We start from the raw sequence: 27,861 nt of genomic DNA on the forward strand, positions 1-27,861 counted from the left end.
GCCTCCAAGCCGACATCAACTAGATGCAGACCTATGGTAGGGCCTCCACCATCCAAACGCAAGGGCACCTAGTTGCATATCGTTCCACTGCCTACCATCCCTTCAGAATAATAAATTTGTATAACTGGGTGCTACAGGACTCCCTCGAGTCCTTGGTCAGCAATTTTGAAACTATTCATGTAGCCTACCCTGAAGATGTCATCGAGGAAGGGCAGGAAGCCATATCCATTGTTACGTTAACTATAATACCGTATGACCACGGTATAAGGCGAGAAGCCAGAGGGCTTGACAACACTTGCATTAATAGGGCCTAAAGAGCTTAGATCTAGGGTCATGCCTAGGTCTAGGCATTTATGAGGTGGTGCATAAGGAGTCCTAGAGAGGGTTATAAAGAGAGGAGTCCCTTGTGGGACATGTGGCACCAAAGTTGGAGGCCAAGTGGCAAGTGCTGGGCTAGGAGGGAGGATTCTAGAGGGAGCCAAAAAAAGAAAGAAGGTTGAGGGGGCTCCAAGAAAAAGGAATCCGTGGTCAGGTGGAAGATTATGAGCAGAAGCCCTCAAGGTTTGAGGAGACACAACATTGCCGAAAAATGAATTAGAAAGAGCGTGGGAGGCTTGGGACAATTGCACTATGGGAAAAAACACTCTAGTCCAGTACATAGTGAATTATAGGGAGGCAGTCCTTAAGCTAAAGGGAATTGATGAATTCCAAAAGATAAGGGGTTTCGTGAGAGGTCTCAAAGACACTTATAAGGTTGAGGTGAAAAGAAATTCTCCAAAAGCCTTTGAGGAAGCCATTAAGTATGCCCAAAGATATGATGATACGACGGGGAAATTCAGAATTGGAACTTTGGAGCAAATAGGATTTGTTCCAAAGTTCAATAAATTTTCCAATTTGAAAAGGAAGGGGCACTTTAAGAAGGAGGTTCCTTAGGCACCACCTAAGAAACCTCAAACACAAAATCATCCTCTCTTGAAGAAAGAGGATTATGAAAGGGCCAGGCAAGAAAATCTTTGCTTCAAATGTCTGGACAAAGACCATGCTGCTTGGAACTATCCTAAAAATAAACCAGCAGGAGCTAAAGCCCCAAATAGACCTCCACAAAAACAAGTGCATGCGGTGCAAGTGTTACCGCTTAATGGTACTGAAAAGTACACTGAGGTAGAGGTCTATCATGAGGATAGCACCCACATGTGCTGTCTATCATTGGCAATGTGGTAGCCCACCTTTGGTCCTCATGATTTGATGAGGATGCATGGAAAAATTAAGGGGCAAAGAGTAAGAGTGATGGTCGATGATAGTGCAACACATAATTTCTTAAACTACTCATTAGTTGAGAAATTAAAATTGCCTGAGAGTCCCAGTGCCCATAAATATGTGGTCTCTTTGGCGAAGGGCAGTGATAAAAAAGTTTGGGACACCATGATATATGGTGTAGAGATGGATATTCAAGGCTATCAGAATGCCTTGGATTTCCAAATCATGCATCTCGACCAAACAGATGTAGTGCTTGGTCGAGAATGGCTATATAGTCTTGGGCATAGCGTACAGAGGAGTTATCTTAATAACTCCATTATGTTTGAAAAAGAGGGTAGAGTCTTTCAGATTCAAGGAGAACATGATGTGCCTAACTCTCCTCTTATTTGTTCGATGGAAGTGGAACGACTACTACACCAAGAAGAATGCGAGGTTTTATGATTTTATGTCTTCTACATCGAAAAGAAGTAATGTTGTTTTTTGTAATGTTAAAAAGTATAAATCTTCTTTAAAGGATTTAATGTTTGAATTTAAAGATGTTTTTTCGTCTGATTTACCTGATGGTTTACCTCCTGAGAGAGAAGTAGATCATAAAATAGATTTAATTCCTAGATCTACCCCCATTTGTAAACCCCCATATAGGCTTAGTCAAATGGAGGAACATGAGGTCAAAAGACAGTTAATGGAATATCTTAGAAAGGGCCAAATCCAAACAAGTAGTTCACCTTGGTCTGCACCAGTTTTACTGGTAAAGAAAAAAGATGGTACTATGCATTTATGCATAGATTACCGGGCACTAAATAAAATCACCATAAAAAATAAGTATCCTATGCCTCGCATTGATGAGCTCTTTGATCAATTGCAAGGGGCAAAATACTTTACTAAAATATATTTAAGATTAGGATATCATCAAGTACGAATTAGGGAAGAAGATGTCCCTAAGACATCATTTCGTACTAGGTATGGGCATTATCAATTTAAAGTAATGCCATTCGGATTAACAAATGCTCCAGCAACTTTCATGACACTTATGAATAGTGTCTTAAGGCCATATCTAGGGAAATTTGCTGTAGTATTTTTAGACGATATCCTTATTTATAGTAAAAGTAGAAAAAAACATTTGGAACATTTGCAAAAAGTGTTCCAACTGCTTAGAGATAATTCACTCTTTGCAAAAGAATCCAAATGTGAATTCTTTGCAAAAGAAGTGAAATACTTGGGACATATAATATCCCAAGAAGGGGTTCATATGGACCCTGACAAAGTAAGGGCCATATTGGAATGGCCACATCCTACAAATCTAGAAGAATTACATATATTCTTAGGTTTGTCAGGATTCTATAGGAGATTCATCCAAGATTATGCTAAGATTGCTATTCCGATGATGGACCAGCTTAAGGGGAAGGGAAGCACCTTCATATGGGATGAACCTCAAAAGAGAAGTTTTGAAAAATAAAGGTAGCTATAGCGGCAGCTCCTATCTTAAAAGTAGTGGATCCCAATGAACCATTCGTGGTTGAGACAGATGCCAGTGATTTTGATGTTGGGGCAGTACTTATACAAAAAGGTCAACCAGTAGCTTTTGAAAGCAAAAAGCTTGATCGTGCCCAATGGAATTACTCGGCATATGAGAAGGAACTATATGCTATAGTCTATGCTTTAAAGAAGTGGAGGCACTATTTATATGGTGCAAAATTTGAGATCAGATCATCTTTGATCAAGAAATCATTAAATGGATTTGTAATCAGCCAAAGTTTAAAGGTAGAAAAGCTAGATGGGTTGAGTTAATGCAAGAGTTTGATATACAATTGACATATAGGAAAGGGAAGTTTAATGTGGTAGCAGACTCTCTTAGCCGAATGCTAATTGTTAATGAATTGAGTTTTACTCAATTTCAGAATGATTTCCTAGAGTCCTTAAAAGGGAAATGTGAATTTGATCCTCACTTCTCTGAAATATGGAAAGCAATTAAAAATAGGGATCCAACTAATCGAGAGGCTTTCACTGAGGAGTCGCATGGAAATGACGACACACCATAGGTTGGTGATAAAGGACTCAAGTGGAGAAAATATACTATTGAAGATGGCTACCTACTCTACAAGGGCAGAGTATGTGTCCCGGATGATAATGACATTAGGCGCCAAATCCTTTTTGAATGTCATGATAGTCCGAGTGCTGGACACCCGGGAATTCAGAAGACATATGTACTTCTGAAAAGACAATTCTTTTGGCCTGGAATAGGTAAGGACATCCAAGATTATGTATTGAAGTGCCAAAAATGCCAGGTCACTAAGGTTGAATGCCTTAAGGTAGGAGGTCTCCTACACCCATTGGAGATTCCATCTAGCAAATGGGAAAGCATCTCCATGGATTTCATTGTGGGACTACCTAGGACACAGAGGGGGCACAACTCTGTGTGGGTAATTGTGGATCGGTTGACCAAGATGACTCATTTTATTCCTGTCAATGAAGATGTTAAAACTCCAGAATTAGCTAGGCTATTTGTGGAGCATATTTATAGATTGTATGGGCTACCAGCCGGTATTGTTAGTGATCGGGATAGCAAGTTCAATAGCCATTTTTGGAGGGTTGTGTTTAAGAGACTGGAAACTTCATTGAATATGAGCACCACGGACCATCCACAGAGTGATGGTCAAACTGAAAGAGTCAATCAGATCATTGAGGATATGCTTCGAGCATATGTAAATAAACGGCAAACTAATTGGGAACAGTATTTGCCCATATTAGAATTTGCATATAACAGTGCCAAACATTCAGCTATAGGTTTTAGTCCATTCATGATGATGTATGGATTTCAACCTAGAGCCCCAATGACCGTGGGACTTGAAAAAGAGAAGGTTCAAGCGGCCAAAGACTTTCTTGAGGATATGAATCTAATGCTTAAGTTAGCTAAAAATAGCATAAGAAGAGCTCAAGATAGAGCACGAAGTTATGCAGATCCCCACCATAGAAAGTTGGAGTTTGAAGTAAATGAGAAAGTCTACCTTAAGGTACCTGAATCTTCAGAATCTCTAAAAATATGTAAATGTCCGAAGTTGTCTCCTAGGTATTGTGGACCATTCACAATACTTAAGAGGATTGGAGAACTTGCTTACAAATTAGCCTTACCTGAGGGATGTAGAGTACATCCAGTTTTTCATGTCAGTAGGCTAAAAACAAAATTAGGAGATGATGATAATCTCATTGGAAATGAAGTCCTAGTTGAACTTATTGAACCCGCATCTTTACCACATGAACCAGAAAAAATTTTAGATACACAAGAAAAAAGAATGCGACATACTATATGGAAAGAATGTCTAGTTAAGTGGAAAGATAGATTTGAAGAGAGTTCAACATGGGAAAAGGTAATCAGTTTCCAAAGGAGGCTTCCCAATTTTGTTTTCAAGGACGTAAACAATTCTTAAGGGGAAGGGAATGTTACGTCAACTATAATACCATGTGACCACGGTATAAGGCGGGAAGCCAGAGGGCTTGACAGCACTTTCATTAATAGGGCCTAAAGAGCTTAGATCTAGGGTCATGCCTAGGTCTAGGCATTTATGAGGTGGTGCATAAGGAGTCCAAAGTTGGAGGCCAAGTGGCAAGTGTTGGGCTAGGAGGGAGGATTCTAGAGGGAGCCAAAAAAAGAAAGAAGGCTGAGGGGGCTCCAAGAAAAAGGAATCCGTGGTCGGGTGGAAGATTATGAGCAGAAGCCCTCGAGGTTTGAGGAGACACAACATCCATCTTCAATGCCACCGCCCCCGGTCATTCCACAACCCCCTCCTATAGATCCTATCCAACCCTCCTAGCAACCCACCAATCCGGTCCCACCCGCTCTACCCCGCACAAACCTCTTAAAGTACTCCTACGATGCCTCCAACACAAGCTCTACACAGCAGGGGACCTCCCAGTCCATCTCCTCCAATGCTCTAGTCAACCTTCCTGATGAGGCACTCAACACACTTCTGAAGCCGGTGAATTTTGAACCTATGCCCATCGATCCGTTGCTCACAGGGATTGCTAAGGAGGAACCTATTCCCATGGATGACGATGATCAGGGATGATTTTTTGAAGTTAGTTTCGTTAAGAAGCTAAACTTTTATAGTGTCGAAAGTTTGTATGCCCTAATAAAAATAAATGTTTGAAACATTTCTACGATTTGAAACTTTTATGCAAAAAAATATTTACATTTTTTCCTTCAAAATTCAAAAGAAAATATATAAAAAAGATACTACACTCTACTAATATTGTGAAACTAAAAAAATTATCTTGAAAACTTTTGCCAGATTTTATATTAATATATAAGCATTGCTTCGATAAAAATATCCCTAATGATGATGTCCCTCCAGCACCCCCCTCATCCCTTCCCAAAGATGTCCAATGGCAACTCCTTCCAAGACTTGCCCGACAAGGCCCTAATGCATCACTGGAAGGCTCAACTCAAAGACTCTTACCTCCATCTCTACAAAATTATGGAAGTTTTCCCCCTCACTCAGTTCATTACCTAATCCTTCAATGACTCGCAAGAGGAACCCATCCAAAGCGCACATGTGGTGGGTACCACCTCGCACTTGATGTGCTTGTTCCCCTCACCAACTCAAACACCAACCTTGAACCCCATTGTTGCATCCCTTTTTTGAATAAGGAGCAATTTTGGCACTGCTATTGCAGCACACACGTCGACCGATGAATCCAACCCCTCATTAGGAAAAAAGGGAGCTCGTTTTGGGGCCCTGAGAGAAATTCACGATTTCTTCAAATTTCTTTTCTCTAAAAAAATAAAATATGACATAACCCCACTAACGTATGGTGCAAAATTTGGTATTTTTGACATCACCTGCATGTCTAGAACGGGCCAAAACCCTCGAAAAGACTTTTAAAATGCCAAAAAGGGGCCCTCGGAGGCCCAGAAAGCCACCTATACAAATGAAAGCCATTTGACAAGTTGGACGGGGGTTTTGTCAGGCTCCAAAAATATCAATGATGTCAAAAATACCAAAAATTTCACCGTACATCATATATAATAAAGTAGCTCAAGTGTCCTCATTGAATGCAAACTCGACCACATTTCTTTTTTTTCCATTTTTAGCTTCCTTTTTTCCTAATTTTATATGCTCATGGAATGACGATGGACCTAGGCCCACTTCTAGGAGCTCCAACAAAAGGACTCCAATATTCTTTACAACTTCCCGAAGTATAATTTTCCCAAGGAAATGACTCAGGAGGGATTTTTCTTCTGCCTCCAGTCATTCAATGACACCTATAGCTCTGTTCTCAACCCCACAAACGGTTGCATCGGTCCACTTCAACCACCTCATCCTCTAGCTCCTCTGTGATCTCCCTGCCACAGTTGGCCCATTGACAACAAGCTCCATAATCTCAACAACCAAATTGTCTTCAACCCCGACATCGGCCCTTCTCAATTCTAGGACCTCTACCTCTACCTTCGATTCCGCCTCCATGGCCATCACATTCGCACCTTCGAGGACATGCATGCCATCCACTTTTGGAAGCTCTACTCATACTTCATGCAAATCAGCCCCCGACAATTGGATCGCTACGCAGTCCTCCAAACAATCCTCTCCACCCACCTACTCTAGCACAGCTAGCTCAGCACAATAAGAAGGGGGGCATATTAAGAGCCACAGCCATGGAGCATGATGACGGATCCAGCCATATGGGTTTTGAGTCACAAATGGCCATATAGGGTTTGAGCTGCAAATGGGCCGATGGGGTTTGAGACGCAAATGGCTCAACATCAACCTAGTCCTATGGGTTAAATGGCTTAAGACAGAGGTAGGCATCATGATCATCCCTCATTTGAAGATGAGAGGTGGTTGAGAGAATGCCTTGGTGCCATATGGGCCCGTGGTTGTAACAAAAGAGACATGAGAGAGTGGTATAAGGAAAAGTTCTGGCCCTCCCTTCAAAAGGTGACTTATATGAGGCCAAATGGTTGACTTTATTCTTCATTGTTGTATGCACAAGTTTGGAATACAAGCTCCCTCTTCTCTTCCAAGAGTGTCTTTGGGTGTTCTCTTGTTTCCCTTGTAGTGCCTTTGTGTTTGCCACTCATCCCCCTTCATTCTCGCCTTCCCCTCTCCCTCTCTCTCTACTGTCCCATCTCCCCCTGCCCCTCTCCCTCTCTTCTCCTTTCTCCCCCTTCCCTCTTTTTCTCATGGAAATGCATTGCAAGAATCCGAGAGCCACTTGAGTGACACTTGTGGATGGCTTGTGCTTTACATTACTCTCACAAGGAGTAGCTTGGAGTGGAGGATCCATTGGTGTTCCTTCAATATCCCCACAACATGTGATTCATCATTGAGACTACACAATCTTCATTGGTTTGCATCTTCTTGAATTTTTTCTTTGTTGGTTGGTATCTTCTTGAACTGTTTCTTCTCGAGCGTACGGCTTTAGCTTTCATGGATATAGTGGAAGAGTGGGTAGTCTGAATTGTACTTTGACTCTTTCTTGGCGGAACCTAGGAAGTGGAATTGATGCTTGAGTCTTTCGGAAGCCTGTATGAGCACTTTCCTTTATGTTCTCTTGCCATAGCTAGGGTAGCACCATCATCCCTCGTTAGTGTAGCTATGATGGAAACTATGGTAGGGACCGCAATTGATGAGGAAGCCATTTGTGGAATTGTGGGGTTCATAGGCTGCTTGCCGGACTTCCTCAATATAGGGGATGCAGGAATGGGGGACTTTGCAACAATTGAGACCACTCAAGTGTGACTATCATTAGTTAAGGTAGCCGTGTGTTCTCGCCAATCAATTTGGCAATTGGCTGCAAAGCACCATGTCCTTTCCTAGAATGACTTGTTCATCCATGGCACCTTCTGGCATAACATAAAATCGACTCACCATGCAATGGTTATTAATAACTGACAAAGGAATTTCAATACAACCGATGGTAGGGGAAATTTTGTTGTTTACTACACGAACCATAATAGAGGTGCGTTCTAGAGTTACCTTGAAGGTTAGAAGCTTAGTGCACATGTCGTATGAAATCAAGTTGTGGCTAGCACCTGGATCAATGAAAGTGTCAGCTGAGCATATTGTTTCCCTGCACAATTGCAAATTGGCTTGCACCCTCATGGGGGCAACTGTTAAGTCCTCCATGGGGCTTAACCCTTCCACAGTTGCCTTATAAATCAATAAAAGCCCTATTTTTTTTGCCTTAGCCTGACGTGCTCTAGCTTCTTCTAATGCTTTCTACTTCACCCTTGCAACCTCCAATTTTAGTTCCTTTTCATGTAATGTCTACAATGTCAAAGGGCCGTAGTAGCATTTAAGCTTACTACCATTAATATGGCCGTCCATCATGCTCTTTCAAATCCTTATTGCACAAGTTGTTGTCCAACCATTTTTTGCGATGTAGCTTCTCCACTTTAATACCATGGGTTGTTCGTAGCCTTGTCTCATAAAGCTTTTCTAGCTCGAGTAATCTCTCAAGAATTGCCACATTAGATATTTGATCCCTAAGTGCGACTTTGAGGCTTGGCACAATAAAATTCCATGGGCATGGTTGCCTCTACCCCAAATGCAAGGCTAAAGGGTGTGCAATTCATTGCCAATTTGTAGGTTTTTCGATAGGCCCATAGTGCTACATAGAGTTTATGCTCCCAGTTGGTGTAACTGGCCTCGACCGTGCCTTTCATTATTCATCACAAAAACTTATTTGATCTCTCACCAATTAGGGGAGAATTGGCATCTCAAAAGCGCCTCCAATTAGTGTTTCCTAATTTCAAGGGATTAGAGAGTGATTTGAGGTGTACCAATGAGAGTGCTAGAAGGTGTGGGGCAATGGTATGTTGAGGTGGAGGGTGGGAAGGCCTGCAAAGAGCCCCTATTGGTTTCTCCCCTTACACTAGGGACCACCCAAACCATCCTCCTTTCTTAACCCATGTTTGACCCTCCTACCAGGTGCACCTCCCCCACATGAGCCCAAAACTACCTTCAATGGGATGGTAGGGCCCTTGTGGTGAATTTTCTTCTCCCCTCCCTCTTTTCAAGACCTCTGCACATCCGTACAATCGCCATACGGACTCTCCCAACGTGTAGGCCCGTGCAACTCACCGTTTTTTTGTACATACGTTGCAAGGTGTGTATTTTGATGTCTATATATCAAGCATACAATTGTGGTGGGATTAGTTAATGATTCATTATATTCATCAATATCTATACCATCCCATACTAGTATGATATTGAGAAATAATAAAAAATACAAAGCATAATTCTTTTTTCTTATGATGCGAGTAGCAATAAGTGACATATACTATTCTGTGATCAACAGAAGGGTAGATGTATGTCATGTCTAATCACACATCAAATTTTTTATTTAACTTGGTAGATAATAATGATTCAATATGTATTTTCTTCAGTTGTTAGAAAATACATAGAAAATATTATTTGACATACCAACTACTTTTTATTATCTATAAAAGCAATTTTATAAGAAATTCCCATAGCAAAAAACTTGTTGCAAGCGAACAATCATGCATTCCCTCTTGCTTAGCAAAAATGTTGTGCTTTTTCTTCTTTTTAATTTTCTTCAATTTAGTTCACTTTATCGAAGCCTACCAGATGTATCCAGAGATGCCTTAGTCGCCTCGTCACAATGCTTGTATGCTTGATTGTTTCTACTAAGCTGACAAGAGAAATTGCCGATTGTTGTCAAAGCAATAACATGCATATAGTGTATCTATTTGTCCTTGTTTCATCTCTAGCTCTCGATTCTTAATTTAGTCCTATTGCTTTCTTCCAAATTAAATAGCCGTGGTCTTTCGCTTAGGGGATCGACATCCCTGTTGCAATTTTCATAGGACTTCCATTCTTGAAGTCACATGATGCTACTATTACTTCAAATATCATTCATTCTGTAAGAATATGAATCTTTTCTATCCTCATGTTTAGACCTGTATAAAAATAACATAAGCAATGAATGGATGTAGTATGGTACTTTCTCTTGGTACAAGATAAGAATAAAAATAATCTTTCATAAGTTTTAAATTGGCTAAATTCATTTTAATGAGAGCTTAACATCTCTTTAAGAAATTTTTTGACCATGATGATACTTAATAAATATCCAAGAGAGTACTCTTCACGTCTTTACTCGTTGACTCGAAAAGTCAAATACACAACTGAGGCCAGCTGCAATCCAAGCAAGAGGGATGTTACAAAAATCGTATTTCTAATATTTCTTGCTTTGGATATTATTTTATTTTAGGCTATGGCAAAGTATTCCATAGGAGCGCATCGAACGCAGCGAGGGTCCTAGTGGATGCTTTATGGGGTTTAGTTGGGGACACCTAAGTACCTATATATTGCTAGGCTAGATGGTTAGTATTGTGGGTGATTCCATGTTAATACTTATGTCGCTAGTGTTATTGCAATTGGTCGCAAGGTGTGTATTTTGATGTCTGTATATCAAGCGTACAATTGTGTTGGGATTACTTGGTATGATGATTCATCAATTGATTGTAATAACTAACACAATTGGTGGCTCGAGTACAAATGATGAGTTGGATAACGAGAAACGGATATGGTGAAGGTGATTTGGATTGATCCAAGTATCGAATGGTTGCCAAAGGCCATGAGCCATATTGTAAAGTAATGAATATTAAGTTGTGGGCTAATTTATTTTATTAATTGTGGATGAGGCATATTAAGCCATTTGAGCTCGTGAAGCTATGTTGAGCAATCCCTTCGATTGTGGAGAAAAGATGCTTTTGGATGTACTATTATTGGCTCTTTGCTTTTTGGAATTACAATTATAAATACTCTAGATGGGAAGCAAGAGCCACCATCTAGGGAGATTGGACTCCATGCAGTGTCGCTCTCTCTTTCTCTTCTCTCCCCCACTTATTTCATTTTTCTTGGTTTCTATGGTTTTAGTAAATCATAAATTTGTGATCATGTTTGATTTTGATTTTTGTAATAACTTGGACATAAATACCTTGAAGGTCAAGGTGAGACTATTAGCTCAAGGTGGAAGTCCCTAGGATTAAGGTTTAGAAACACCATTTGGATTGGAGGTCTAGGAATGAAAGGCACTTAGGATATATTTAGCCATGGCCAAAGGCTATAAATTAGCATGAGGGCTTGCGTAATGGGCATTCACTAATCAACACCAAGGCATGGCAAGCTAGCAAGCCAGTTCAATGCTTCCTTGTAAAGGGGATGCTTGTGGTATGGGATGTAAATTTCTATGGCAATAGGGTCAAGTTATAGACCTTACTCGTGACCTCTATGGGCTTGAGGTTGAGCTAGAAGAGCTAAATGGTTGGGAAGTTATAGTTGGTGATTCATGCATCTAGTCTCCGGCTTGGTGAAGATGATGATGGAAGCTAATAGAAGAGGGAGTTGTCTCAACTAATAACCAATGCATAAGATTGGATGCTATGCTCAATACATTCGATACACAACTAATAACCATTACATAAGAACTCATGTATTCTACAATTCATACAACTTTTGGTAAATTTATACCAAAGAAAGTTGAAATTAGTTGAGTATTTGCATGTATATATGTCAAAAGCTAGTTCTTATGTGTCATCACATTAATAGATCGTTGTACACTTCTACATATCACATGAAAATACTAAAACATGATATATATATATATATATATATATATATATATGTCAAAAGCTAGTTCTTATGTGTCATCACATTAATAGATCGTTGTATGCTTCTACATATCACATGAAAATACTAGAACATGAATATGTCAAAAGCTAGTTCTTATGTGTCATCACATTAATAGATCGTTGTACGCTTCTACATATCATGTACCTACATACCACATGAAAATACTAGAACATTTATGTTCTAGTATTTTCATGTGGTAAATACTAGAATATGAATATGTCAAAAGCTAGTTCTTATGTGTCATCACATTAATAGATCGTTGTACGCTTCTACATATCACATGAAAATACTAGAACATGAACCTACATACCACATGAAAATACTAGAACATTTATGTTCTAGTATTTTCATGTGGTATGTAGGTACATGAAAATACTAGAACATGAAGTACCTACATACCACATGAAAATACTAGAACATTTAATGCAGGTTCATGTTCTAGTATTTTCATGTACCTACATACCACATGAAAATACTAGAACATAAATATGTAGGTTCATGTTCTAGTATTTTCATGTGATATGTAGAAGCGTACAACGATCTATTAATGTGATGACACATAAGAACTAGCTGTTGACATATTCATGTTCTAGTATTTTCATGTGATATGTAGATCCATGTTCTAGTATTTTCATGTGATATGTAGAAGCGTACAACGATCTATTAATGTGATGACACATAAGAACTAGCTTTTGATATATATATATATATATATATATATATATAGAGAGAGAGAGAGAGAGAATCGTGATAATTTTAACAAATACAATTAGAAGCAGCAATGGCTTCAATATACTAATTTAAACACATCATTCTATAAATGGAAAATTTATTACTTCTTGGAAGAAATTTCCATTGAATATAACTCAATGAAGTAGTTTGAATAAATCAAATCAAATTTGCTTTCTACTGCTCATCTGTTACTTCTTAACAAAACAAAAATCGCAGACCTAGAATAGCATGTATGCATAATTCATATCATGAAGCTTCGCTACAATGATGAGTAGATAGATAGAGCGTTTGTGTCAAAGCAAAGAGGAAAGGGGAGGGTGGTGGAAATACTGTTTGTAAACTCACTAATTGCTCCTTTCTTATCAAACTCCATAATCTTCAGAGCTTGTTCATTTGAAAATCACTCAAGGGCAACTCCAAGAGAGTCAACATTAGTGGCTTTAGAAATGGCCCACTGAGATTTAACAAACTCACTTGGAACTGTCAATGCTCATGTACCAAAAGTCTATCTCATTTGACAGAACTTTCAAAAAGGCTTGTTCTGCCTTCGCTTGTACATGAGCAGGAGAGTCTTGAAGAAACTTATCAGCCATATTTTGCAAGGCTATGCAGTACTTTTTGAAACCCGGGCTTCCCCACCGTTCACAAGCACCAAGAAGGTCAGGTGGTGTCTTAACATCAGGCTCTAAACAGGCTGCAAAGCTTTCATTGTAAACAACTTCCATAGCCCAGAATGCAGCTAAAGCAACGGCACATTCGGTATGCATATCAGCTAGTTCATCAAGAAACCTGTGATTAAATCCAAATATCTAAATTAGAATTTCGTGTCTTCATAGTAGAGTAGAAAGGATGACCTTGTTTAACAATATTTTTCCCACATTTTTAAGATTTGAAATGGTATGCTGCACCTGCAATATGTTTTATTAGCAGCCTGAGGAGCCAAACCGCCGAACTGCACTCCCCATCTTGATCCCTCAGCTCGAAACCATGAGATCTCTTGCTCCAGAGCACTGATACCACTTAGCAATGTGTCCATAAAAGCCTCATCAGCTTCAATTGGTAGCTTCACGAGAAGGCTTGCAGCAAACCTCACAAACGATCTTACAAAGATATAGTCTTGGCCCTGAACATTGCAGGTTTCAAACACAGAATACAGCATTTAGACCTGCCACAGTTTTTATATCCTTTGTGTAGTATATAGAAGCTTCAATGGTTCTAGCCATCCAAAAGCACTATTGTATAGCAAGTGTCTTACTCTACATAATCACATAATCTTAAAATTAGGACGTACCGAGCCGTTAGAGTACTCAGATGTCTACAAATCATTCCAAATTACATAGATGTCCCACTTCAATTGTTCTATCACTGCCACGCATCAAATTTTTAAGGCACCCCACTCCTAAAGTAAACGCCTTTGAATACCATAGAAAGAAATCTATTTGATTACAAACATCAGGCCATAAGTACTTAGCACAAGAAGACCCTCAATCAGTCACATAACAACCACGCAAACAGGAGTCTCTTTGAAGTACCAAATCAGTCTCTCAAAGGCAGTTGACGTTAGAGGATCTAGGCATGTACCATAATTGACCTTGATACTGTGCTAAACCTTCCATGCAGTGGAAGAATACAAAACCAAAGGAAGGATCTTTGAACCAAATGGAAAGACTCTGGTAGATTCAACTTCAACAGACGTGTGTGCACAAGAATCACACTAAATCTGAGATAATAGACAGCAGTAGAAAAGCCAAAATAACTCAGACTATATTCCTCAAAACAAAGGTCAAAACCTAAGAACCTTCAAGCTCCCAGAGGGCAGCCAACTGCTGCCTTTAGATGCTCTATGATGAGGTGGTTCACTATTCCTAATTCTGCCTCAAACTGTGCTCACCTGGTGCTCCTATTGGAGTGTCTCTCGGCAAGGGCCCAAAATGCCCTATATATAGATGAGGAAGGGACCCAGTCTCCACTCCATATTCTGGCCACCCAGTTTTTCTAACAAGACTGCTCAGTCTGCAATAGCCGACTGATCTGTGGATCGGCCAACCCACAGACTGACCTCTTTGGCCGTGCTGGGCTTTATTAACTCCCACAAGTCCCTTGTAAACGCCCTTAGCTGGGCTACCACCAGCTTTGGCCGATTCCACACAATTGTTTCTGGCGTTTGTGCTCTGCCTACTTCGCCATATTCTTCGGGCTGTGAAGAAATCTCTGCAAATCAGATGAAATTTTTTCAAATTTTCATAATCACAGAAAAACAAGGTATATACATCCCAACCACAAAGATACCAGTCCTTTGTCTAAGTGTGACTCGATTTTTCCGATACAGACCTCTAGCAGCATCATATGATGGCTCTTTATACCTTGATAATGTCAACATGAAGCAATCTCTCTCTCAGTGCAACCAGGACCAAGCATTATTAATCCCTCTGGCAACTTTTGCATAGTCTTAGAAGAGGGTGATTCAAGTCTGTACCACAATAACGATCCTGTCAAAAGGAGTCTAAGGTCTGGGTCAGCCTTCAACAATTGACGTCATGCTTAGGCTTCAACTTGCATCAAGAAGCAACCCCCACTGTGCCTTTGAAAACCCAGTTGGAACAACCAGCCAAAAAGCTAGGGAGCAACCTAAAGGAAGTCCTGGGACACCGCAACAAAGTCCTCAGGCTAGTGCACACGTTAGCTAAGCAAGTACTCACAACATAGCAAGCTTTGTAAAGATTTCTTTCACTGGATAGTGGTCACCTTTCTCATATATTCTGAAGGGTGTCAAGCGGACTTTAATACAACCATATCATGTCATATCATACTTATGGAGTAATTGCCAAGATTTCCAGATTTCTCTCTACATGCGGTTTTGGTGTAGGAAGTTAGCTAAACGACGACACAAAGATAATGTCTTGAATCCTGAAGGAAAATGTAAATTCACGCAAGATATGCGCTGCCACTGGCTTCTTCATGAGTCCCATAGTCCCCAATTGTATCATTGCCATAAATTCTCATTCTAAGGGAAGGCGGGGAAAAGGGGACAAGATAGACACACCAGCCAACGCTTGAAACCGTCCAGGTCAACGGAACCATCGCGAATGCTTAGTATGAAGGGATGGCGAGTAGCAGATTGGTAGAGATCCGCATGGAGCTGGAGCCAGGATTGAGTAATGGATCGCTCTTCTTCTGCCATTGCCTTTGGTGACTCCACCAAGGAATTCATTGTGATTATTATGTTTAAAAGAGGGCATTCATAAATTTCCAAGCTACACGCCCACTCACTAACAACTCATTTAGAGGTGGTGTTGGTGGAGTAGGCTGGTTTTCAAGGAGAAAAGTGTGATTTTGGAGTATGAAAAGTAGAAGCTGCCATTTCCTTCCATAGAGTGTCATTTGCTCATTTGAGCTTGTTTTTGACCTGCCGCTCCTAGTAAATATTTCTTTTTCTGTGTTTCCCTATATTAAATTTTGGTGCATTTCATGACTTTCCATGAAGACACTATGCCATTGTAGGTTTTGGTGTTTTTGGAACAACAGATTTTGTCTTGATGAACTTTGCCTTCTACACCATAGTTACATTCCTTCTAGATTTGTTAGAAGTGACCACTCGAGTGGTAGCCTTATTGACGGTGGGTGAGCTTGGCAAAGCGAAAATAATTTCTAATCCATTTTTTGTGCCTTCTCTAATTTCCACCTTCCCTCTTTCTCTCTTTCTATTTCAAGGCAAGGCCCCCTCCCCCCTTCTCTCTCTCTCTCTTCTCTCTTCTCCTTGCTGCACATCCAAGTCCTCTCTCTCTCTCTTTCTCTTCCAAGCTCCGCATATGAGGCAGGCCTTATGAATGCTTTATGAGCATTCATCTTGTTTCATGTTTTTTGTTGTCACATTGTAGCAGTAGTAGGGATGATTGCTAAGGTGTACCAAAAAATGAGTTTGAATCAGTTTAAGGTCTTCTCCACCACCACCTTAAAAAATCTTCATTTTGATGCTTTTAAGTGGCGGTTTTTTGTGTTTCTTTTACTGGAGTAGGTAGAATAGATAGTGTAGCTTCCATTTGTTCTCACAAATCTTGAACACAAACTTCAAAATTCTCAGAGAGCACCAAAAACATGTTGGCGACTGTGCTAGACTGTGAGTCATTGCTGCTATAAAATTAACGTAGTGACTCAGTGAATCATCATTGCTATATAACACAGCGACTGACACGTGGGCTATCAATTGGCCACCCACCTCACCTAACACCAAGTGGCAGTTAATGAACTCACAACTGTCACTTTAGATGTCAAACATCGCTTTAATGCTAATGTAGTGATTGGTGACTTGACGCTTTATTATTAACGCAATGACTTGTGACCCGTTGCTTTAATCAGTCGCTGCTATAATCAATCGCTTCTTTATTTAGTCATTGCTATAATCAGTCTTGTTACTTTATTCAGTCGCTGCTTTATTCACTTGTTGTGTTATTCACCCGTGCTACTATATTGCTAATGCAGAACTGACAATGCAGCGACTCACTAAGTCATTGCTTTAAGGTTAACGTAACGACTATTGCTTTAAGGTTCGAAAACACATAAAGACTGATTCTCACTAGGTAGCCAGGCAGAGTAGGCGACACATGCACATGAGGTCTAGGAGGGTGATAGATGGTACTTGAACCAAAGGATAGCACTTTCGATCCATATGGTGCTGCATTGTCAGTTTCGTCCGGGATCTCAACCTTGAGCTCATACTCGATGTACGGTCCCGCACACATGGAGTGCTCAAGTTTGGAGGATGCTATGAGCTTCGACACTGAAATTAGAGAAAACTTGGACCCGAATCCTAGAGCCTCCATGGCTCCCAACTTTAGCTCTGTAAGGCCTACACAATGTAGTGCGACTCTACTGAGTGGTGACCAACAACAATCCGAAAACAAAATCTTGCAACAAATTGGGCTATCAAACATCTCTTCATGCATCAAATTGTAGTGTTTGGACCACCTCCAGTCTTAGGGTTAGCAATTAGCATATTTCCTAAATTAGGGTTTTAATAGTAAGGGGTCAAAAAGAATTTTTAAAAATCTATACTAGTGCATTGTGCGACTCTATACCATGCAACACTAGCTTGCTAGCTCAAATTGTCTACTGAGTGGTAATCAACAATAGTACCAAAACAAAATCTTGCAATAAATTGGGCTACTAGACATCTCTTCATACATCAAATTGTAGTCTTGGGACCTCCTCCAGTTTTTGGGGTTAGTAGTTAACATCTATACTAAAATAGGATTTTAATATTAATGGGTCAAAGAGAATTTCAAAAAATCTATAGTAGTGCACTCTGTGACTCTATACCATGCAACAGTAGCTTGCTAGCTCAAAACAATCTCCATAATAAAGAGGCCATTGCTAGCATTAGGAACTAACTCTCCATAGCAAAAAGTAACCACATTGGAGAGGGAATGCCACAGCTAAACTTGTTAGTTGCATCACTTCGTGTAAAAGATTTGACTGCTCCATTACTCTGTCTTTGCACCTTGGAATCTATGACTAGAGAATTGTATAGTATAGTAAAAGCATGATTTGTCCAATACAACTTGGAAATCTACAAAAATATGATTTAGTATGACTAGAGGTCTGAATTCTACACTTATGGGCCAAGACTATCAACACCACAAATATGAAAAAATGTGACTTATATTACTCAAAATTCACCATGGATAATATATGACAATGGTAGGCTAAGCTTTCAATTCAAGAATTCAATAGCGCCTACATGTTAATCTAGAAATTTACAAATAAAAATTGTTTCTCAAAGGTTTTTAATGTAACTTAATTAAAGCTTTGAAGGGAGTCATTCCACCCAACTATTGGTCAAGCACAAATGAAAGAAATTTGAAATGTCTTCATAAAGACAAAGTTAAGACTAAAATCTAGTTGGAATCAAGAAATGAATTTGGAGTTGCAAAGCAACCAAGTGATGAATTGAAAGCACTTTAGCATAAGGACAATTGGATGTGAGGCCATCTAAAGGTATAAATTTTCCCCCCTCTATTTTCATGAGTGAGATACATGGCTTTGCTTATTCCATTATAGGGTATTATGATGGCATAAATGCTCTGCGTGTGTGTGTGTGTGTGTGTGTGTGTGTGCCTCACACATACACACACACACATGCATGCACACACCTATGCACATGCACACGCACACACACACACGCATGCATGCAAACACACATGCTCATGCACATGCGCGCGCGCACACACACACACACACACACACAAAGCATACAATCTTTAAAAGACTTGCATGCACGTAGGTTTGAAGTTATTTTTTGCAGACACTTTTCTAAGTTTGGGTTTTCAAAACTAATTATGACATTCTCAAGGCATGTATTGGAGAATTACTCAAAAATCATTTGAGGTAACAACCATTGTTAGAGAAAATGATGAGGAATTGGTGCAAGCCTTGAATTTATTTCGAAACAAGACATCCACATAATCACAAATAAACTACATTAACTTAAACTACCTCAAATAAGTCCACCTGATCACATTTTCCCACATCTCTTCTTCAATGAGGATGTGAAGAAGTATTTCATTTCACTATGTCTTTACTCGACTAAAACAAGAGGTATTATCTAGGTGATCTATTGATCACATGCATTGCAGTCTTCATTGCCTTAGTCCAAAAACCACCAGAAAGACTTGCATAAGCATACATTGCAACCTTTCCTAAATGGTGCGGTTCATTTTTTATGCACAATGGAATTTGCTCTGGAGTACAAGGGGATGTGAGCTCCCTCTTGCCACGTGTATCACAAAAATGCTGAAAGGCATGAGAGAGATACTCTCCACCATTTTCAGTTCGTAGGCATTACCTGACTGATTTTCAACCAAAGCCAACCATTTCTAAAATACTTGGAACACATCGCTCTTCTGAGCCATAGCATAAGCCCACACTTTCCTAGTTGCATCATCAATGAATGTCACATAGTATTCAACCCTGCCTATTGAACGTGTAGGCATGGGACCAAAACATATGAAATACACCAAATCAAGCTTTTCAAGCTCTTTCTTCCCCCTTCTCTTATGGGCTAATTTAGTATGCTTCCCATAGAGACAATGCTGACAAAATTCAAAGTCAGAGAAACTCAAATGTGGTACATAACCCAAACAACATAAGAGTTTCATTCCATTTTGGCTCATATGGCCTAACCAGCAATGCCACAAAGAAGTACTTGGTTGCTCAATTATTGCAACAACATGATCAGACACCCCTGAAACATGTAAGGGATAAAAAGTCCCACACTTGGCACCCCTGGCCAAAAGCATAGATCCCTTTTGAATTTTCCAACTCCCGAAACCAAAGATGGTCTAAAAACCAACATCATGTAGTTGACCCACTGCAATGAGACTCTTGATCAGCTTAGGCACATGTCTCGCCTTTTTCAAAACAAAAGTGGACCCATTTGCCAAAGAAAACTTTGTCACCTTCTCCCACTATGTCACATGCATAGTTATTTCCAAACTTGTCTTTCCACTCTCATAAGTGGAGAACCATTCCCAATGGTGAGTAACATGGAATGAAGCACCAGAATCCAAAATCCAATCCTAGGAATATGCATCATCTGAAGTGATAAGCAACTCTGCAGGTAGGCTAGACATGAAAAGAATGTCATTGTCACTATCATAAGTGACTGCATTAATCTCCTCGATCTTCACTTTTCCTTTGTCCTCCCTTGGTTGGAGTGGGACTTCCTAATTCAATCCCTATAGGATATGGGTATCAAAATCCTTGTCACCAATGCCATGGCTATCCTCTTCCTTCTTATTTGCACCCCAATTTGCATTCTTTTTCTTATCCTTTTGCTCTCTTTTTAGCGTGTAGCAATCCTTTTTCATGTGGCCCTTCTTGCCACAATGGTAACACTCAATGTTCTGTGCCCTGGATTTGCTATGAGACTTCCCTCTTTCTTGGGACTTCCCCCTGAATTGTGATCTGCCCTCTTTCACATTAAAGGTTGCATCTTGCTTGTTGCCATCCATAAACTTTCATCTATCTCCTTGGCCAACAAGTTGCCCACAACATCATCAAACTTCAGTACTCCACCAGGTGCAGAGTTACTGACAGCTATATGGAAGGTATCTCATGAGGATGGAAATGAACACAGGAGGAACATTGCCTTAGTCTCCGCATCAAAATTCAGCTTCTGAGCCTAAAGCTAGCTCAAAATAATATTAAATGCATTCAAGTGAGAAGCAATGGAGACCCATTCCTTCATCTACAACTCAAACAACCTCTTCAAGGTAAACTTTATTAGAGGCAGTTTCCTTCTCATAAGTGGCACATAATTTCTTCCACAAATCTTCCGTCGTCTTCTCATTTACTACTATGAAATAATTTGACTCTATAAGATGAAGTCTAACAATAGACTTAATCATCTTGAGACATAGTTGCAGGCTTAGCTGCAATCCCTTTCAAGGGTTTAATCTGCTTCTTTTGAATAAGCACATCCCTTATCTATTCTTTCCACAGAGAAAAGATTGTCCCATCAAACTTTTTAATGATGAAAAACTCCTTTTCAGAAAGGGAAGAGGATGCCATGATGCAAATAAAGCAAAATCCCAAATGCTAGTGCCTACAAAAAAGAATCACACCAAATACTAGGTGCACCCAAATGTGTATGCCACAATAGAGTGCAATATCACCAACACTCAAAGCTCAAAGCACTGATCAAAATGCAACTAACTCATGTGCATATACTATGCATCCATGGGTCAACGTTTGCTTGGGTGTACCAATCATGGAACTATTTTTGAGGCCATTTTGGGGCCACTGCGACGTGATGCGCTGCTGGGTGAATATTTGAATTTTGTGCAGACTCATGCTCTCGCAAAAAATTTTCTCGACGTCATGAAGGTGCAGTAGCATAATAATGAGATGCAATTTATTTGTTATGAACACCGCATAGCTCAACACACATCATCTTTGCACTACTTCGCACAGCGCAGTCTGTCGCCTGACTACTTATCATCATGCAGCCTTTTGCTATAGCTTTGCCACCTGTCATTGCTGGGCACCACACCCATGCCGATCATTAAATTTGAAGGTTGGCTTGGAGAGACCACCGTGCTAATTCTTGGCATAATAATTAGATGCAATCTATCATTTTGAACACCATCGCAGTGCAGCAGTCTCTGGCCTAACCACCTATCATCATGCAGCCTTTTGTAGCATCTTCGCCCGTAGATCTAGTTTTTGGCATAATAATGAGATGCAATCTATCATTTTGAGCATTGCCTCAGTGCAATCTCTGGCCTAACGACCTGTCATCACGTCAAGATCTCAAGGTTGTCTTGGAGAGACCACCGCACTGGTTCTTGGAGTTATAGCTCCATCACCTATTTTTACGTATTATAGGAGCAGGTCTACGATGACCAGTGCATTGGCAAATAGAAGGAGATCTATGACAGCCACCACACTAGTTCTTGGAGTTATATATTTTTGTACCAAGGAAAATGTATTCCATTGTGCAACCAAGCAAAATGCAATTGATGATATGGCTTTTGAGGGGTTCCCTTTAGGGGCAAGGGCCATATCGACATGCCATTTCTATCCAGTGGCATCCTGGATATTGTATAATGCATGCCGATATGGCCCTTGCCCTTAGAGGAAACCCCTCAAGGGCCAAATCGTCAACTGCATTTTCTGAAAGTTTAATTGTATTTTTTTAGATGTATCTCCATGCAACCACAACGGTGGGTCATTGGAGTTATTTTAGCACTATTTTGGTCATAAACCAAGGAAACTGTAGTCCTTCTTTCCTGGTATTTTAGTCCTCATTCAAGTAAATATAAATGAGGGAAAAAATTTATTGAGTGAAATTCACTGAAGACATTCTTCAACAAGCGAAGGTCACCTTGCAAATGAGAAAGCTTAAGGAGGCATATACAACCATCTACCAGAAATGAATGAGATGCACTCCCAAAAGATAATCATCTCCAAGGTTGAACTCCAATTGCTAGTGCACAACAATGAGGCAATGGAATACAACACCAATGAAGCCCCACTACAATGCACAACGATGGTGTACCAAGAGCTGTGGCTGCTCTGCAAGTGGAAGATCACCTCAACGCATGCGTGCTTATCCAATGGAAGCAACTCCAAATGAGGATTATATCCTCTCATTCAATAATCAAATGGGAACGTTCCATAGGGACCAAAACTTTGTGCATAATTTTCCAAGACTTGTCCGAAGAAAAATATCTTCTACCTGTTACACATGGTGGGTTCATAGCACTCAGCATGGATGCTTTCATTACATATGTATGCCTCATGGGTAGTCCTCCCCTTAGTGCTGGTTGGTTGCCATTGCTACAAATGCCATCACTATTATTTGCAAGGCATGACATAACCGACATCCCACCCATGCAACTGATGATCCCATCGCACCAGCAAAAAGAAGTGTCGGAAGATGGCAGGGCCTATCTCACATCCAACTTCCCATATCTAACCACTCTCTCTGCCAACCTCATAAGCTCACTTACCTTTGCTGCTACCACCCTCTTAACCTTCCTCGAGCTCCATCCTAACATCTATTGCCTCCATCGTCTCTTTGCTCATGCCTCTCACAATTTTCAACTAACCCAACAATCACAAACTTATGAACCCCTCACATCTAGCTTCTTCCCTTCCCTTGCTAATCCTACCCTCGAGGATTACCAAGCTGCTCAAACCATTTTCCCAGTTCTTCCCCCCCTCCCCTCTGCTCCCCCTTCCACAACTAATACTCTTCCATATTTCTACCCCATGTCCCCAAATTCTCTCCTTGTCCCGTCATCACCTTCAACACTACTTGTGCTTCCATCAGTAGAAAATGACACAGTATTTGATTTTGAATATCAGGATCCAGATAATCCAATTCACACTCCCATGCCAAGTTCCAATGATGGGTATGATTTTGATGAGATACCACTTCCCAATAACCCCATCAAGGAATTTTGGAGCAAATATCATGATATGAAAGCTCGAGGTGGATGGACTTCCCTACCAACCTTCTTTAGCATCAAATTAGTGAAGGTTGGATAAGCAAGTTGGATCCACAACCTAATTGGCACCGTCCCAAGCTCTTTGATGTAATCTTCTTGAAAGAGTACCTATGTGCACCTCCATGTCTCAGAACCCACCCATCCCAAGTTCTATGCAGTTCCACGACGTAAAAAATGGGAAGCCAACATACACACTTTGGATGAAGGTCGCACCATTAATTGGCCAATGATTGAACCATACTCTGGTGTAGAATGGAATATCTAAGGCACAATGATCTGAGCACTTCAGCAGCATGAGAAAATAATGTGCGGCAACATTGATCGCTTCCTTCGCCTAAGTGCTATCTTCTGCAAAACATTGGAATACATTCTGGAGGTCCCATGTTACCTCGATGGCCATTTGCCTCCACTCAGTTTCAATCCCAATGAACGGGTCAATGCTCAGATTACAAGCCAACTCTATCAAAGAGTGATCTTCTTAGACGCAGGCCACATATCTTTGTTTGAACAAATGGTGGATACAGGCTACCTGGAAACTGAGAAAAATTTGTATGGTGCCAAGGCTTTACAGTAGGATCAATTGGCATGACACAAGTTCCATAGCCACTAGACTAAAGACATGGCAACCCAGCTACATGCTCGCAATAAGCCATAACCTGAGGATGGGTAATAAAATGGATCCGGTAGTATGTTGTCTTTGTGCCAACATGAACTTAGGTAGTATAGAATGTGTGTGTAGAGTAGCGGCAAAGCTCCGCTTGTACTTGCATAAGGCTAGGAATAACCTCTCTTAGGAATCCTCAACATGCATGTTCTACATGTGAGTTCTACATGCGATTTCTACATGCATGTTCTACATGCAAGTTCTACATGCAATTCCTACATGCAAGTCCTACATGTGATTCCTACATGCATGTTCTAAATGTGAGTTCAACATGCAACTCCTACATGCAACTTCTATATGCAAGTTCTACATGTAGAGAGAATGTCTTACAATTCCTACATGCAGAGAGAGAAGCTCTCCAACTTGTATAACCCCATAATGGAATGAAGCCCACACTCTTTGGGTCATTGTGTTGAGTTCTACTTTGGTATTCCAAGCAATTGTCTCAAGTGTCCATGCTTCCTTGCACTCCACATCCAAAAGCATGTCCTAACCTTGCAACTCCTCCTCCCCTCTCCTCCAACCTTGCAACCCATCCTCTCCCTCTCCTCCTCTCTCCTCCTCCTCCCTTCTTCTCCTCCTCCTCCCTCCTCCTCCTCCCTCCTCTTTCTTCTTTCCGCCATGCTCTTACATCTTCTTCCTCTCCCACTCCTATGCTCCCCGTAAACCCTTAGTTCCTTGACCCTTAACCTCCATGATCTACGAGGGAGATGAGTTCTCCACCATGTACTCTACCCTAAACCTTGGATCCTCCTTCTAACCCTTGAACCTCTTCTAAACTCTGGAACCTCCTTCTAAACTCTAGAACCTCCTTGTAAACCCTAAAACCTCCTTCTAAACCCTGAACCTCCCTCTAACCCTTGAACTCCTCCTAAACCCTACAGCCTCCAATGAAGGGGAAAGCCTTCATTACCTCAACCATGATGATACACGTTCCTTTTATACATGCATGCACTATGTTTGCTTACCACACTTAAGCCTACGTGTCTCACCGAAATATGACTTGCGGTCCTAAGCTACACGTATACTACAAACGACAACCCCGATATATCTGTAGGTGACAAAAAGCCTCAGAACCCTGCATACTGAGAATACCCTACTCTTCTTGTGGAAGCCATGGGAAAGAGCCAACAAGCACACTCTTGTGATTTTTTAGTATCACTAAAACTTTGTGATATGATTCTATGATTGTTGGCACTGTGTGACTGTCATTTCCATCAAATGATTCGGCACTTATCTAGACTCTTGTGTGCATGTTATTATCCACATTAGACTTCATATGGGATATTCTATGTGACCAAATCTTGTGGGCTTCTTTAAAAGCACCAAGGCCTAGGGAGATTTAGATGTGTGACCAAATCTTGTGGGATTCTTTCAAAGCACCAGGATCTTGGTGATTTGTCTATGCAACCAAATATTTTAGGCATAACAGCGAGTCATGAAAAATGATAATGAGTCATGAGTTGTCGTTTGCAACATGCTATTTTGATTTTCACTAGTCTTAAGTATTGATCAATCTTACAATCCTTTGGAGACATTAGTGAGAACTATTTTCATAACTTTTACAAAATGAGCATAGTTTCAAACTTCTTTTGAAAAATGTACATATTGCTAATTGAAAGATGAAAAAGTTTCTACTTTTCACATCAAATGACAAATTGAAAAAACCAAGATCAATGATACGATCTAATATTCTTTGAAACTACTAATAATTCATGCATCTCTACGTAAAGTGAAATACAATATTTACTAGAATTATAAAAATGTGATTTTTCTTCTACAAAAACTTCATCCCAATCATTGAAGTTCATGCTTGTCATTGAATTAGAGAATATAAGTGGTGTTAAGATAAGTAGGTATATGTCATCCATAGACAAAGAAGAGGATTGTTGAAAGAAAATATTTTGATAGATGTAGAAAGAAAATCAAATATCTGAACAACCAAATTTTAGATGATTGTGAGCAGTACAATTTAGTGGTTTACTTTATTTTAATCTAAATATGAATCATGAAGAGGAAAATAGTTGTCCTTTTTAAAAATGGATTCTGGAATCCACTTTGTTGTGATAAAGTTGAACGGATAAAAAATTTCGTCAATGAAACAAACTTTTCATCCACATAAAGGAAAACTTGTAACATGAATGAATGCAAATGTCATTCCATTAGAAGGAAAAACATTTCATCACATAAAACTTTCATCGATAGAAAATTTCTGTCGTAGGATTTTTTTTCGTGTTGACAGAATTTTTTTTGTCAAAGAATTTTGGGATTCCAAAATCCATTTTTATCAATGAAATTTGGGATTCTAGAATCCCACTGGATTATGGAATCCCAAAACTCTTTGATGGAAAAAATTATTGTCGACGAATTGAAATTTCGGTCAACAGGGAAAAAAATCCACTGACAAAACTCTTTCGTTGATGAAAGTTTTACGTGACAAAGTTTTTTCCCGATATTTTTGTTCATTCATAAATCAAATTTTATATTTTTTCATATGAAAAATTTATTCTATTGACAAAACTTTCTTTTTTTTCAGACAAAAAATTCATTATGTTCATGCTTGTCAACATAGTGGATTCCAGAATCCAAAATTTCATGAATTTTTCAAAAAGACAATTGCTAACATGCTCATGCTTCCAAATCTAGACTAAAATCTATATTTTTTCAAAGGCTAGAGCTTTCAATCGAACTAATAGACCGAAATAGAGTAAATGATAAATTGTACTAATCACGACCATTTACAATTTGACCATTTGTGTTGATGGGCTTCTATCTAAATCTATAGACTTGCTTGCTTTGAATAAACCGCTTCTATGGTCGTGGACTCCATATATACCTACCCATCTTAATGTCAAAATATATTAAAATTCAACCATTTGATCAATTGTGTATAAAAAAGAAAAGTTGTTTTGTTAGATAATGCACTAAAAGTGTTTCATCAAATTGTATTAGATCTTAAAGTAACATCATTTTACCAATTATCAATTTTTGGATAGCATGCTATGTACAACAAGTATTTTAGAAATGTATACTTATCCACCATGAGGGCATGTTGTTACTTATGTGGAAGTCAATTCATAAAAATTTCTTTCAACCAATGGACTTAAGGGAACATATCATCTAAATAATGCGAAAAAAGGGAAAAAAAGTGGAATTCATCGAGGTGTGGATATGCTTGATTTGCAATATGTAGAAATCCTTGTATATGGATTTGAGTTAAAATAATGGACACTCATGAAAAACAATTGGTATTTTAAAGCAAAATGACTCTCTTAGTTGAATGAAGCAATTTCTTCTCTTTTGTAATTTGTCGTGCTTTTCAAATTAAAGAAGAGAACACTTTTTTCAATTGATAATAATAGACATTTTTGGCTTTTGGAGTAAAATGTAAGTAATACTATATGCATTCTTTTTTAATAAAAGTACTAGTTTTTAAAAATGTTTGATATGAGTGTATATTTTGTCCCTCTAATTTTGAAAAAATGCACATTTTTTGGGGTTTTTTTCCAAAAATGAAGTTGACTTGTCATTTGCATGATTT

General features: G+C 39.6%; 1 protein-coding gene, 1 long non-coding RNA gene and 1 pseudogene across 2 annotated transcripts; all 3 read right to left on the reverse strand.

The window, feature by feature from the left end:
- The window catches only part of LOC147887894 (uncharacterized), a 65,719-nt pseudogene extending 40,120 nt beyond the window's left edge, over positions 1-25,599 (reverse strand).
- LOC147887895 (heme oxygenase-like, multi-helical) lies at positions 12,853-15,923 on the reverse strand. Its single transcript, XM_087393569.1, has 3 exons — positions 15,688-15,923; positions 13,553-13,767; positions 12,853-13,433 (listed from the first exon to the last, which is right to left on the reverse strand). Exons 1-3 carry the CDS (start codon positions 15,853-15,855, stop codon positions 13,115-13,117), a joined length of 702 nt encoding a protein of 233 aa, XP_087249695.1. The 5' UTR covers positions 15,856-15,923; the 3' UTR covers positions 12,853-13,114.
- LOC147887896 (uncharacterized) lies at positions 13,774-15,103 on the reverse strand. The gene is made up of 2 exons (XR_015543125.1): positions 14,976-15,103; positions 13,774-14,855 (listed from the first exon to the last, which is right to left on the reverse strand). It is a non-coding gene; the product is annotated as an uncharacterized LOC147887896 (long non-coding RNA).
- Positions 25,600-27,861: the final 2,262 nt, after the last annotated feature.

The sequence above is a fragment of the Dipteris shenzhenensis genome, chromosome 22, assembly GCF_047967505.1.
Source record: "Dipteris shenzhenensis isolate YYH24624 ecotype China chromosome 22, Dip_SZ_1.0, whole genome shotgun sequence".
Classification (NCBI taxonomy): Eukaryota; Viridiplantae; Streptophyta; class Polypodiopsida; order Gleicheniales; family Dipteridaceae; genus Dipteris; species Dipteris shenzhenensis.

Bases quoted from the DNA above. Each gene is read 5' to 3' on its own strand.
- LOC147887895 (XM_087393569.1), bottom strand. From the start codon at position 15,855: ATGAATTCCTTGGTGGAGTCACCAAAGGCAATGGCAGAAGAAGAGCGA. The intron at 13,768-15,687 runs GTGTGTCTATCT...TGCAATGTTCAG, and splicing joins ACGGTTTCAAGCGTTGGCTG to GGCCAAGACTATATCTTTGT. The intron at 13,434-13,552 runs GTGCAGCATACC...ATTTAATCACAG, and splicing joins GCTAATAAAACATATTGCAG to GTTTCTTGATGAACTAGCTG.